The sequence below is a fragment of the Bactrocera oleae genome, chromosome 2 (assembly GCF_042242935.1).
Source record: "Bactrocera oleae isolate idBacOlea1 chromosome 2, idBacOlea1, whole genome shotgun sequence".
NCBI classification, from domain to species: Eukaryota; Metazoa; Arthropoda; class Insecta; order Diptera; family Tephritidae; genus Bactrocera; species Bactrocera oleae.
The window spans coordinates 78,462,129-78,476,336 of NC_091536.1; the positions used below are offsets into that span (position 1 = coordinate 78,462,129).

At 33.8% G+C, this 14,208-nt stretch overlaps 1 protein-coding gene across 3 annotated transcripts in view; it reads left to right on the forward strand.

Annotated features, from left to right (window-relative positions):
• Positions 1-14,208, forward strand: part of LOC106614537 (sodium-coupled monocarboxylate transporter 1) — a 107,985-nt gene that overhangs the window by 86,113 nt on the left and 7,664 nt on the right. For all 3 annotated transcript variants that reach the window (XM_036368745.2, XM_036368760.2, XM_014230328.3), the window contains 3 exons: positions 11,905-12,079; positions 13,475-13,517; positions 13,669-13,761. In XM_036368745.2, the coding sequence (XP_036224638.2) occupies positions 11,905-12,079; positions 13,475-13,517; positions 13,669-13,761 (311 nt within the window). The remainder of the gene's footprint in view (positions 1-11,904; positions 12,080-13,474; positions 13,518-13,668; positions 13,762-14,208) is intronic.

The following is a 14,208-nucleotide window of genomic DNA, read 5'->3' on the forward strand; positions in this document are numbered from 1 at the left end:
GTACTACTAACACTCACTCATTCATTGAGCAATGCAAGCTACATACACCTTACCTTTATTAATGTTTCTTTTCTATTTATCTGTGTATCGCACAGTTGGTAGAATGCTTGAGGGACAAAAAATTTCCTGTGAAAAATCATCGTATTTAGGCTGAAATAAATCGAATTTGTATTGCATTTACATTGGTTAAACTTGTGGGTCACTAGTGGCATAAATGTTCGACTAATGTGCAGAGCGGCAGGGTGACTCATCACAAATGCTTAGACTACTGCCCACTGCTGATTGTACTGATTTGCTGATAGCTACGTCAAACGAAAAAGTTGCAGTGAAAACAGAAAAAATTGCTAGCAAATCGGATTTAACTTTTTTGGGCGCAGCGTGGACATTAATTTTGTCGGATTTATTATCAGTTTTTGTTTGGTTGGACAATGAGTCTAATGATAATAAGGAATGCAGTATACAACGCGGCGTATAAGTGATTTAAATATTTTTACTTTATTTAAGTGTTACTCATACGCAATGGTACACGTATGAAATGCGTGTATTATGGTTAATTTTGCGTTACTGAATTTGAAGTGTTTTTTAGTACTTTAGTTTTGAAAAAAATGTCTACACATAAGAATCTATCAGCTTGTATTGTATGTCTTAACAATACCGAATACGGAAATGGAATTTCAAAGCAATTTCCTTAACACCAAAATCTCATATACAAAGCACACAATATGTTTTACCATACCACACACCTATATACATATATTTATTCAATGTCACCTTCTTAACTATTTAATTTATAAATGATTATCTCCTTCCATTACCTAACACTATTTTCGCTTTGGTTTTTATATATTTCTCAAGCTTAACATGTTGACATTTGGTGTTGACTTTTCGCATTGCTGATATTTTATTAATATTACTTTATATCAGTTGAATGTCCGCCTTCATCATCTGACAGCAGAAGCATATATATATATACACACATATAAATAACTGTGTATAGAAACAAATGTCATGTCATGTCACCTTGATTTCTTACCTATTGACGCTTTGTTTCTGCTTGTACACGTTATCTCCTTATTAATCTATTCATTTACATATGTTTATTTTGCAAGTATACGTTCTGATGCATGTATGTATGTGTATCTGATTGTCAATATTTTGTTATTTTCCGGCACACTCGGCATCATTTTGAAGCCAACAGCAAAGTCATAGCTTTAAGCTGATTTCCTTTGACCATCACTGTCAAGTACAGCAGCCAGCTCTGGTCATATTGACTAATGACGCACAAATTATGCCGCAAGCAAGATGTCTTATGGCATGACTTTAATTTTCTAAAAAAAATTATTGTATTGTATTAGACTTTTGTTGGTCAAAAAGTCATTCTCAAATTGCAAACACTCAAGCAATTATAATGCGATTGGTTTGAAATAACTTTTCACTTAAGGTCAAAGATAATGTTGGAGAAAGCTAGTTGTGGTTTAGGTATTACAGAGTTTACTTTTCGTTTGCATTGCTTAACGATTTTGAAAAGCTTACTGGAGGGTGGGTATTTTAAGACAACAAATGAGGACGCTACATGTGTAGCAGCATATCACACAAGTTCTTGAATAAAAACTTGGAAAGCAGAACAATTTAATTGGGAATAGCAGTTGCTATAAGCACTAAAAATCATGGCCAATCTAACGATAAAGCACATTATGAACGAAAATCGAAGTTGAAAATCACAATTAAACTCAGCATCGAAGCTCATGTTGCTACTTTTCATCACTACCGCGTTCGAAAAACTTTCAAATTATGCAAGTTCTCGCACTATATCAGTCAAATTAACAGTAAATTAGTAATGATCAATTCCCAGTTCCTCGTTTCAAGCAAAACTGCGGCGAGAAGCCTTACTTCACTCCAAGAATTTATTAATTTTTATAAGAAGCGTTTTTGGCACAGACACGCCTTGGAAGCCTTATATTATTGTCTGCCGAGAAAAAATTGTAGTATAGAACTCTCGCCTTAGCATATAGTAGTGCCGACCGGTAATCAATGCAATACCTTGGCCGCTAATATCGTTAGAATAATTTATTTTAATAAAAATTTTACAGGTTTCGTAGTTCTCATTTCATGAGGAAAAAGTTCAGTATAGAAAAAAATTTAACACTATTGTGAGAGTGATGAATTTTAGCAATTTTCTGTCACTTATTCCGGCTGCTGTTACCTCAATGACCGCTTCAGAAAAAAAAAGAAAGTTCTAAAGTACTAAAAGCCACGCAAGACAAAATAGTCAGCTCTACTTAGCATAATTACAGAAGCTTGCAACAGATGACAAGTAATCTATTCATGTTTCTTTCCTTGACACAAACATATACCATATATGTGTGTATTTATATATTTGTAACAAAAACTCGACACTTTGGAACTTCAACAAAACGTCCAGCAATTTACAAGCTTTCACGAAAGACATTTTCAACATGATTTCATATGATTTATTACTACAACTTAGCTACTACGCACACAAAAGCGCACGTGCATACATAAGCTTTAATGCATATAAGTATACAAGCAAGCAATATATGTATGTGTCATCATGCCTACTGCTACGATTGTTCACTGGCCGTTGATGGACGCTGCACTTTGTTGCGATTGAATTGTGTTGGCTATTTGCTCATCGCACTGATGTTTTGCGGCACGACATGTGAGCATTAACGCGCTCTTTGAATAAATATTAAGCGGCCTCTAATGGCAACTTTGTGACAGATATACAAATACATACATACAAACACGTGCGCCACTGATTGTCCCTTGGCATGTGGCCTATGGCACGTGGTATTAAGTGACTTAATCAATGCACTACGAATACACATAGGCGTATGTGTATGTGCTTGCCACACATCTGTCACGTTGATAACTTTTCAACTCTAGGTTGTGTGTCATTTCCGCAAAGGTCTAACGGTGTGCAATTGTAATTTTTTCTTCCCGCAAACGGCCTCGTATATATATATTAATTTGTGTGTATGTGTGTGCGGCTAACGACGTTTTGTGTTATTAGGTTTCCTTTTGTGCCTCTTACGACCTGCACTTATAGCGAGTAATTTGTGCGCATTCATGACATAAGTGTACGCATAAAATTCACTTTAATTTCATTAGGCGAATTATTTGCACCTATTTCTGCGTTCTACTCATTTACTCATTTACTTATTGCTGTCATTTGTGACACTTTTCCACATTTTTCTTTCGCTTTTAGATAAGTATTTTTTAAATTTATTTTTGATGTCAGCTAATTTGGTTCACAAATAAATTACGAAAGCTGCCAGTTTAGTCGTCAGCTTTGTGCTTTGATTTCGCATTCTTCTCTTACTATTTTGACACATTGTTCGAACTTTGCGTTTTGCTAAAAGTTATGACGCTCTGCAGCAGCCATGTCATTTGCATAAGCAGTCAGCGAATAAGACCGTCAAATAATGAAAAAGCTAAATGGCGCATGTTGGTGACATGACGCGATAAAGGTAGCCGAAGAATATTTAATTTTACGCTTAATAATAGAAAATATTATATCTAATAAAGAATTACACACTTAAAAGGTTCACGCGATGTGATAATGTCACCATTTTGCAAACTAATCAAGCCTTTTCTTGCTTAGTCAGTTCATTTTCACTAAAAATATTTTACAGAAAAGTGTTTTAAAGTGAAAAATATGTATTTTAAATTAATACTAATTTTTTTCTGAAACTATTTTATCTTATTTATATTTAAATTATGTAAATTAATCGAAAAAAAAATTATTAAAAAAATTACAAATAAAATACTTAAAATAATTTTCTAAGTATAGCTCAGTATTTCTAAATTAGAAGTGACTTCTAAGCAAGTACTTCACTCCGCTATTTTTGAATTTTCCTCTTAAACTGTGGTGATAAAATTACACAATTACAATCTTTAACATGTTCGTACTTATTTTTACCACAACATTTATAAAACTTGCCGATTTTTTACAAAATATTCAATTTCCTTGTGAATCATATAAGAATATGCATTGAATACGTGGCGTATACGCAACCTTCAGGCATTTCGTGCTCATCCTTTTTAAGCAATCCGTTTGCGTATTTATTTCGCTTACTGCCTTCACATAAAGCTATTAACTATGTAAACAAATAATGAAATGACATTGCCACAGTTTTAAATATTTGTTATTGCTATGCAAAACAAAAAAAAAAAAAACCAAGTAAACAGAACTTACTATATAAACTTCAATGTATGCTGACGGAGCAGCTTGCTGATAATTACAGCGCTGCAGTGCCAGACTGGCAAGCCATTCACATTCTATCATATGCCGTTAACAATACTCCGCAACATTATGATAACTCTACGTTATACCCATAGCCATTTGGCCCATCAGGCAACGCTCGTTGCTTCAGCATGTTCGTACAATCGCCGCATCCGTTCGTTGTCAATATCATTATCGGTCATTTCGCACTTCGCCATTTTCTACTTTTCACTTATCACATCGCTATTTTACCAAGTCATTGGCATTTTTATTACTTCAACAGTGGTTGAGAGAGGGCGGCAAAGCGTTCCGTTACTGACGTGTTTCCGGCAATTCTACAAGGTACATACCTACTTACAATTACTATTGCTTACTATTGAAACAGTATTTTTATATTTCGCGCATTAATGTGATAAGATTTTAGTTCAATTACTATATTTTTGCAAATGACTACATTGTTTTAAAGATAAGTTAAATTATTTTTACAGATTTCTTGTCGGTTTCATTGCTCTCAAGCAAAAACCAATCAAAATACACTGCTAGATTTCATTTTGCTTAAGAATTCAATTGCAAATCAGACAGTCACCTACATTTTCCCATACATCTTGCTTTAAGCAAACTTGTTTAATTTGTGCGAGCAGAGCATTTTGCAAATAATTTCAGAATAATATTCAGAAAAATTATAGATTTTCTTATCATACCTATATAGTACCTTGAGCTCAATTAGACCGGAAATGTCACGAAATACTTTTAAAGGCACCTCTCGACCATTGATTAAAATATTATCCAATTTCAGTTGTGTTAACCACATATTCTCCTTATGTAAAAAATACGCGTTTAGAAATTGAAATAACTACCACAATGTTCCACCATGTAATACCAAATCAAAGATCCACGCACTAGTTGGTCGACAGCAAACAAATAATTTTTTACACGCTTTAAGCGCGCATGCTTTCACCTCTTCGCGTAATTTACAAAGACATCTCAGCGCGATAGGGAAATTCCATACAAACTACACTTTAATCGACCCTCGAGGAGCCATAACCATAGAAACGCTCATTGGTCCTTGAGGTTAAATTCGCAATAAGCTGATTTTGAGCTGTAATTCATACGCGTGACAGTGCACCAACACAAACATACACATACTCATACATACACATAGACAAAGCCACAATTGTACTATAAAACACTCAACACTGAGTTCTGCTCAAGAGTTCCAAACACTATTATTCGAAAGTATTTGTGTGCAAAAAAGTGCAAATACATACACACATGTGCGCCTGCAATCGCTTGCGTTTAGGAGCGCGTAAATGCATGGAAATGCGATAAAAGCTTTCTTAAGTGCGTCGAACTTCAACCTCAACGCCTAGCCCTAGCACACACTATCAGCAGCAAGTTGAGGGGTTTTCAGCGTAAACGACCTTTGTGTAACCCCTTATTCTTCTCTGTAGTTTCGTTTGATATTATTATCTATATACATACATATATGTATGCTCTAGAATGTGTTCTTCGAACTAACTAACGCACACATATGCGTCTATATAAGCACACTCTGGGGACACAAGTGGATAGCTTGTGCCTGGATTCTGCTTATTTAAATGTGTTTATATAGGTTGTGTCAGCATTTTGCTTGGTACCTATTTGGATGGTAGTTTGTTTGAATAGTGCATTTGGTTTGAAATATTATATCAAAATTATTACAGTGTTTTAGGGCTTAGATTATTTTTAAAAACCGTACTTCTTTTGACTTTTTTAAAATAGTGTATTAGGGGCTAGGTCATTTTCAATAACTCTAATTTTTTGGTCTTAAAGCACTATTCAATTAGTAATGAAAACGAAATAGTCAAAATGTTCTGCATAGTTGGCTTTAGCGTTACGTTTTTCGCGAAACATTTTTCAAATCAAATACTCGGAGACTATAACAGATATCACGAAATTTAGCTAAATACGAAAATATTCGTGTTTTATTAGCAAAACTCTTATGTAGATTAAGATCCTGAATTATATTTTGTTTCGAATATCACAAATCCTTAAAACCAACCAGCCAGCCAATATCGGTCCAGTAGCTGTCTTTTTGAATCAAAAAGTCAAAGTATTTCTTTTAATGCACATATGTTTCTTAAAAAGAAACATTCGATTATTTTCTCTTTACTCGAAGAATCGTCAATGTTAGGATTTTGTTGATGGCTCCAGACTGTCCAAAAAAACCAAAAATTATTGTTCTTATAATAAAACAAGCAGACACGTTAACTTTGGTTGCACCGAATCTACAATACCCACAGGTGTATTTCTTATAGCCTAAAAGGACAAAGAAAATATTTATCTTGATTTTGATCGGTCAATTTTTATGGCAGCTAAGTGCTGTAGTGGTCCGATCTGAACAATATATTCAAGGACTTGATTTTGATCGGTCAGCTTGTATGCCAGCTATATGATATCTCAAAAACTGAGGGACTAGTTCGCGTATATACAGACAGATATATGATTAAATCGACTCAGCTCGTTATGCTGATCATATATATATATATTTTATAGGTATAAAAACACCTGCTTTTCCCCTTAATAAATTCACTTTTTAGCCACTTAATTTCTTCACGCCTTCCACACGCATCGAATTCTTTTGTTATTACACTTTAAACTTAAATTCCAAAGGTCTTCAATAAGTTAAGTGACAAAAATTATCTGGCGTTGCTGAATAATACTTAATTTCTCGTTGAAAATTATCAATTAATGTCACTCATACGACATGTTGTCCGACATAACCATTATGCATACAACACATATGTATATACGTGAGTGTATTATTTGTGGAAAAACCGCCTACAGAACTTTAATTAATTGACACAAGCATTTACGAAAAGGTTGTACAAACTGTTGATACGACAAAGAAGCTAAATGTGAGTGAGTGTGTGTGTGTGTGTCATCACCAGCTACAGCGCGCTACAATGACATTTAAGCATATGAAATTAATATTAAAAACATGGCAAAGTATAGATAATATTTTCGCATTACGCGATGATTTAATTGCAACACAGGCCAGTGTGTCGGCGTGCAATTTTCAATTTTCAGGCAAATACGCGCTTTAATGCTCATTTGTTTTCTCACAAGTGCGCCTGTATGACTGCACTCGAGCGCCCGAAGTGCGCACTCGCAGCCCTGGAATGAGCGCGAAGTATGACATTTGTATATTGCGCATTTCGCATTTTGCGGTAAACTGCCTGCGGTCGTAAACAAATTATTATACTATGTCGTAGTTGTGGTTAAATATTACTCGACGTCATCAAGCACACACATGCCATACACACTGTCACACGCATACATAAGCCGTGGCGCTTCTGCACAAATTACTTGCATATATTAATGATGGCGAGTGCGAAAGTGGCATTCCAGCAAATATGACAACATGAAATGCCTGTCTGATCGATGTGGTGAAATTGCTAAAAAATAAAAAAACGAATCGAAACGCAAGCGCATAAAAAAAAAGATAAAAATGTTTGCCGCAACAAATTGCGAATTGGCAGAGACAATGATAGCAATTTATGACCAACACATTGTATATATGTATGTGTATATGAATTGATGTAAGAACAGTAATTTGCATATAAATGCATTTACATATGTATAGGTATATCAGCATCAAACTAGTCAGGAAAAACTGTAGTTCATAAGCAGAATTTTCTCTTGAAATGCTACCAGAGAGAAAATCATAAAAATTATACCACTTATAGAATGTGATTTCAATAATTTTTCTTTAAAATCCCATGAGAAATTTTGAATAATAATTTTCATTCTAGAAATATTTCTGACTACAGCTATATTTATGACAAAGATATGACAGCACTCATCTTCTAAGACAACATTACAAAAAAATGCCACTCACCTATATGAAAAACGCCAGTCAGCTCACTAGTTGTACTTCCGGTTTATACTAGTTGTAAAGTAATGTATAACTAGTCGTTTTAACTGCACGCATATGACTGCCATACCCACCATCCGCGAATATCAGTAAAGCGCAAACCACTCAGAACATGTGTAACTGCATTTTTAAACACTCAAATGCATACACACACGCTCGTATGTATTTATACATATTTCCGAACAAGTATATGCTTTACATGCATACATATATAGAAAACAATAAATTACGAAATTACAACGAAAAAAGTATTTTAAATAAAAACAAGCGGTTGACAGCTACTCAGCACACACACATACATATGTACAGCGTGGGAGTGCGCGTGGTAACTGCATGCCTACGTATTTATAGCCATCTTCAATTTAAAAGGCTTTCCCACACACATACACTTGTATGAGTATATGCGTGTGTGTTAAAGCGCTTTGGGATATTGGCGCAGCACAACTTATTCATTTGACGAATTTGTGTATACACAGTGATTGATTGTCACGGCCAATATGCTCATTAAATTCGTTTGAACATGCTTGTATTTAGCTTATTAAAAAAGTGGACACGTGGGTACAAATTGAAAACATAAAAAACAATTGACAAAATTGAACAGAGCAAAGGAGATGTCATTGGAAAATTTAGTATACAATATGATTTTAGATTAACATTACCATCTGATCATGAAAAAAGTGTTCGTCGAATTAAAAGCCGCATTTTTTAGCGATGCACTTATGTACAAAAATAAAAGTATACTAGGTTTGAAAAAATAATTGCGTCGAATTATCGACAATATTTCAGCAATACTTTGTAGTTGCATTTGAATCCAACGACTTCTGAAGAGCAAAAGATTTTGTTAAGAAGAGTTTTATTATCTCTAGTTGTATTGTATATATCTGTCGTCAAAATTTCATTTTCAACATTTTATTTATTTCAATTGAAAAACAAAAAATTGTATCTTAGAGCTGTTATAAATATAAAATAGACATACCATATATTTTTTCATAGAAACCTCACAGGCAACATTGAGAAAATGTAATAAGCTATATCACGCTTCTATATAACTGTAATTTTTCGCATATTCTTCATACGCATATACTGCTGCTACTACGACTATCTATAAAAAAGTTAACATTTATACGCCCCACCTTAGTGGTAACCGTTAAAAATGCACACAGGCAGGCGTTTAATTGCCATAGCCGACTACAAATGGAATAAATGAATCGAGTCAATAAAGTTGGAGGAGTTTTAAATGTACTTGCGCACGATTGACATGATATTTAAAAGAGAGACGCTTGTACATATGTACATGTATGTTTCGCGCCTGCAATCTGCCAGCATGCACTGAGCACGCAGCAAAACGACCTGTATTTGCACATTTAATGGCATTCAACTGAAGCATAGCAATACGCCGAAGCACTCGAGAGTTTATCGCATATTTGTGCGCTACTACGTTACGGCTTTGCTTTTATGAGCGCTGTGTTAAGTTTACCAAAAAACCACGAATTTTGGTTGCATTGCCGCAAGCAGCGTATTATATTGTCATCGCGTACCGCAGCAAGTGGAACGCTTTCAGTTTGTTCGCTCGTAAACATAGCTCGCTCTTATGCGCGCCACCAATTTATTCAACTGTCCTTTGCGCGCTTTTTGTTCTTATGAAATTGCCTGCAAGCAGCAGAGTTGCATTTATGTGACGACAGTCGAACGCTAATGCGGTTGCGTCGGTGGTCGGGCGGGTATGTGTGGTTTCGCAAACATACAGGTTGAAACCAAATTAACAAGAGTTAAACCCCAGCGAATTTAATAATATTATTGAGAAATCTTAAAATACATGCGCAAAAGTAATTAGCCATTTTATTAAATACAGGTTTGCAAAGCGGAATCGGTATGAAACCATGCCTACTTTCCATGTGACACCATTTTCCATTCCGTTTAAACGAATCCATTTTTAATTCTTTCACTTTACAACAATAAAATCAAACATCAAAGACGATATCGAATCAAAATTTAGAGCGAACAGAATCTGAACATAACTTTCGATTAGTGAGATATTTTATTAAATTTAAGTGAACATATTTTTCAAATAACTAGGTTATCTGGTACTAAGACTTGATACAAAACGGTGCAGTATGGCCCTTAGCCCCAATATACCTAATCAAATGATGTTTCAAATTCTAAAAGAAATATTTATGCTGCAAATGGATCAATGTGAGAGTTATTTTAACAAAAAATGTGTGAAAATATTTTCTCGAACATAGATGTTTGCCAAAAAAAGATAGAATCGGTCCAAAGCATTCTCTAGCCCCATGTACCTAAAATAATAGTATAATGATTTCCATATCTCTAGTTGATTATATGTTATGTCAAATATCGATATTGATTAATAGGTATGTGCGATATCTACATTTCGAACTTATACCTTCCTTATTTTTTATACCCTGAACAGACAACATAGTTTGTTTGGCGCGATATTTGTAAAACCTAAAAGTAAACATCAGAGAAGTATACAAGTATATATAAATTATGACGATTACAAGCTAACTCAATTTAGTTATGTCCGGATGTCCGTTCGTCTGTTTATATACGAACTAGAGTTCAGTTTTTGAGCTGGTCGAAAAGGCTGATATCGGATCACTATAATAGCTGCTATACAAACTGAACAATCGGAATAAAATACTAGTATGGAAAACTTTTTTCATTTGAAGAGATATCTTTATCAAACTTTGCAGGTGATATAATCCAAAACAACGGTGCAATCTCCGAAGATGCTCAGGTCGAGTCACTATAGCATATAGCTGCCATAGAAACTGAGCGATCAAAGTTCTTATAAGGAATATTTTGCATTTGTGAAGGGCATTACAGCTTCGGTGCAACCGAAGTTAACGTTTTTACTTGTTTTTGATGGTATTCCGATAGTCAAAGTTCGGCCCTATGTTTTACCTGCGTACCGTCGGAAATTATCTATGTATGAATATATAAAGTGCGGTAAACCAATACACGTATATTTAACAACAATTTTGGCTTCAACTATTAAATAAATATTCAAAAATTTTTTATATTTAATTATAAGTGTTTCGTGTCGTATTTAAGTTATGTATAATTTTTTCTAATGACAAACACTTAAAAGAGGAATGCTTTAACGAAAGCACTTAAACATTCTCGCAGTATTTGTACTGCATGACTGCGGTAGTGACAAGCGTTATGGGCGCTCATGAAAAAATTTTACGCACTTACTATAGTTTGAGTGCTCGGAACCATTCTAGAAGTATGTCCTTATTGTTGCAACTGTTGTTGCTTAATTAAAAGAATCGTACGCATAAACGAGGTAACGAGAAAGGCGGGCAAGAAAAAAGTGTTGCCATAAAATGTGCAGAGCAAACAAGGTGTGACGCTGCGCCATTGCACCATAAAAAATGTAGGTGAAAATATATAAAAACTTAAATAAAATAAAATGAAATGAGAAATGTGAAATGTGAAACACACACAAAGAAGTGTCATAAAAGCCAGCGCTTGAGCTGCCAATCGGGCGTAAATGGCTTTACCGACATGAAAAAAGCAAGTATTTTGGCTTATAAAATCATAAATTGGCACACATTTATCCATTGAATTTAATTTAATTAAGGTACCGTTATACACATACAAAAAAAGCCATTAGGTAATTTATTGCATCACTGTGATTTGCATAACCTTTTTTAATTGCACAAAAAACACTTGGCTCTAATTTTTTTCGTATGTAATTCTCTCTCTTTTTTCGTAGATTTAAGAGCCGACTGGTGCGTTGCCTCGCTTCCGGCACCTACATTGTGCGGCAACTTTGCTCCCTAGGCATTGCCGTTTACACACCCAGCGTCGCATTGTCGACCGTAATTGGCATTCCCTATTGGGCATCCATTGTGGGCATGGCTCTGATTTGCATATTTTTTACCATCATGGTAAGTTCAACAACGCAGCATGTGAGAGTGTGTGTACGAGTATGTGTGTAAATTTACTAACAAAAAATATTTAACAATAATGTGTTGTCCCTTATGAGTGTATTTTTGTATGTATGCATGTAGGTATGTGTGTGCTTGAATGCATGTTAATCCAATATAAATTTGTATTCACATTATTTTATCACTTTTCACATAAATAAAGTGATCCACCGTTTTTTCACCCGTTCTGAGCCAGCTGGAGTGTACATACTTATAAATCTGTATATCTGTATATATATATATGCGCTTGTTTTTGTTTTACTGTCATTTTTTTAAATGTATATGTAGTCTCCAATCGGTTGACCAGCACTAACACCAACAAAAAAATTTTATTGAATAGTATAGAGTTCTCATACCACAACGGCAAGCGCATGCAGTTGTGTGCAAAAATGGAGCACATTTTGTTTGTCAATATGTGGTTAATTTAATATATTTAACATGCTGTTGTACCCATAAAAGAGTTGTTTTTAAATCTTGTTTTTAGCTCGAAGCATTTTTTTTGCATTTTCGGTATTTTTCTTCAGCAATTCACATTATTATTAAATTACCACAAAGGCTTCCTAAATGAATGTAAATTGGTAAGTGTTTCTTTTTCCTACTGCGGATACGTTTGATAACTTTAATTAAAATATTAAACATTCAATAAATCCAATATATATAAGAAATATCCGTATTCAAGTTAAAATCGAATGAAGTTCCTCATGTTACAAAAAATTAAAGCTTCAAATATTTTCCAGCTTTATCAAAGACCTTCTGTCTGAATCAAAAGCATCCCTGCAAATAAAATTGCACGAAGCTAGTTTCTCATATGTCAAAAGATCGAAATTTACAAAGCTGAAAAAGTTATTTATTCCAGTTATAAGTCGTATCTATCATGTAGTAGATCAAGCTTAAAGCTCTTACCCTTGGTAAATGTTAGATCGTTCGCTGCTTTTCCGAAATCATAGAATTGATTGATTTTTGATAAATTCAGTAATTTATGATCACATTACCTCAGGAACCTCAAAATAAGTAATTTTTAGATATTAAGGTCTTACTTGTCGCATATTATAATCTTAAAGCCTATCATGTACACATTTTCCAAATTTTTTGTAAGTGCTATTTGTGATTGTGAAAAGAGAGAGTTTGATTAACAATTATTTTTAATTGCAAATGAAATATAATAGAAAAAAGCTTGATAAACAGAAGTATGTATGTCATTTACGATAAATAAATTTAAATTGTCTATTGAATCTGAAAATGTGTGATCAGTTAAGTGAGAAATTTCAAAGTGTGCGTGTTTGTGATAGTACTTTTAGTAGTAATTTTATAATTTTTTTCTGAAATCTTAAAATTTTTTCTTCCTTGCATCAACAGGGGGGTTTGAAAGCAGCCATTAATGCCGATGTCATACAAACTGGTGAGTATTTTTCAGCTTTAACACAAGCACATGCATACATATAACTATATTTTTTAAGATCCATCTTAATTTTTCTAATTTATACGGATAATTTATTTTCATTTCATGTTGTTTTACTTGTTCTAATGACATTTCGGTATTACATCAACAGTAACGGTAATTTTGGTGACATTAGCTGTCATTGTGAAAGGTCTCATGGTCAGTGGCGGCGTACAACACGTTTACGAAGTGAATCGCGATAACGGTGAGTTATATATTTTAATTTTATAACATTTTGAATACAAGATAAAAAAGTAGAACTTACTGGGACTACTTAATACGCTATTTAAATGCTGATCGCAATGAATTAATCCAAAATTATTTTTTTTTCAACTGGAATCGCAAATAATATCTCGAATATATGTAGTAGTTACATATATATGTATCTTTAGAAAATCATTTTTATATATGATATTTAAATATATATGTATTTTGTATCATAACATATATGGTAACAAAGCTCAATATAAACATAATATATTATTTGCACATTAATATATATTTTAATAAGCGCATCATATTAAATTTACTTGATTCAATTATCAGCCTCTGCCGCAATAAATATTTATTCGCAAATTATGCAATATTAACACATCCGTTTTCAGCATCGCGCTGCTCACAGCAACAACCGCAACCCAATTCATGCGTTTCC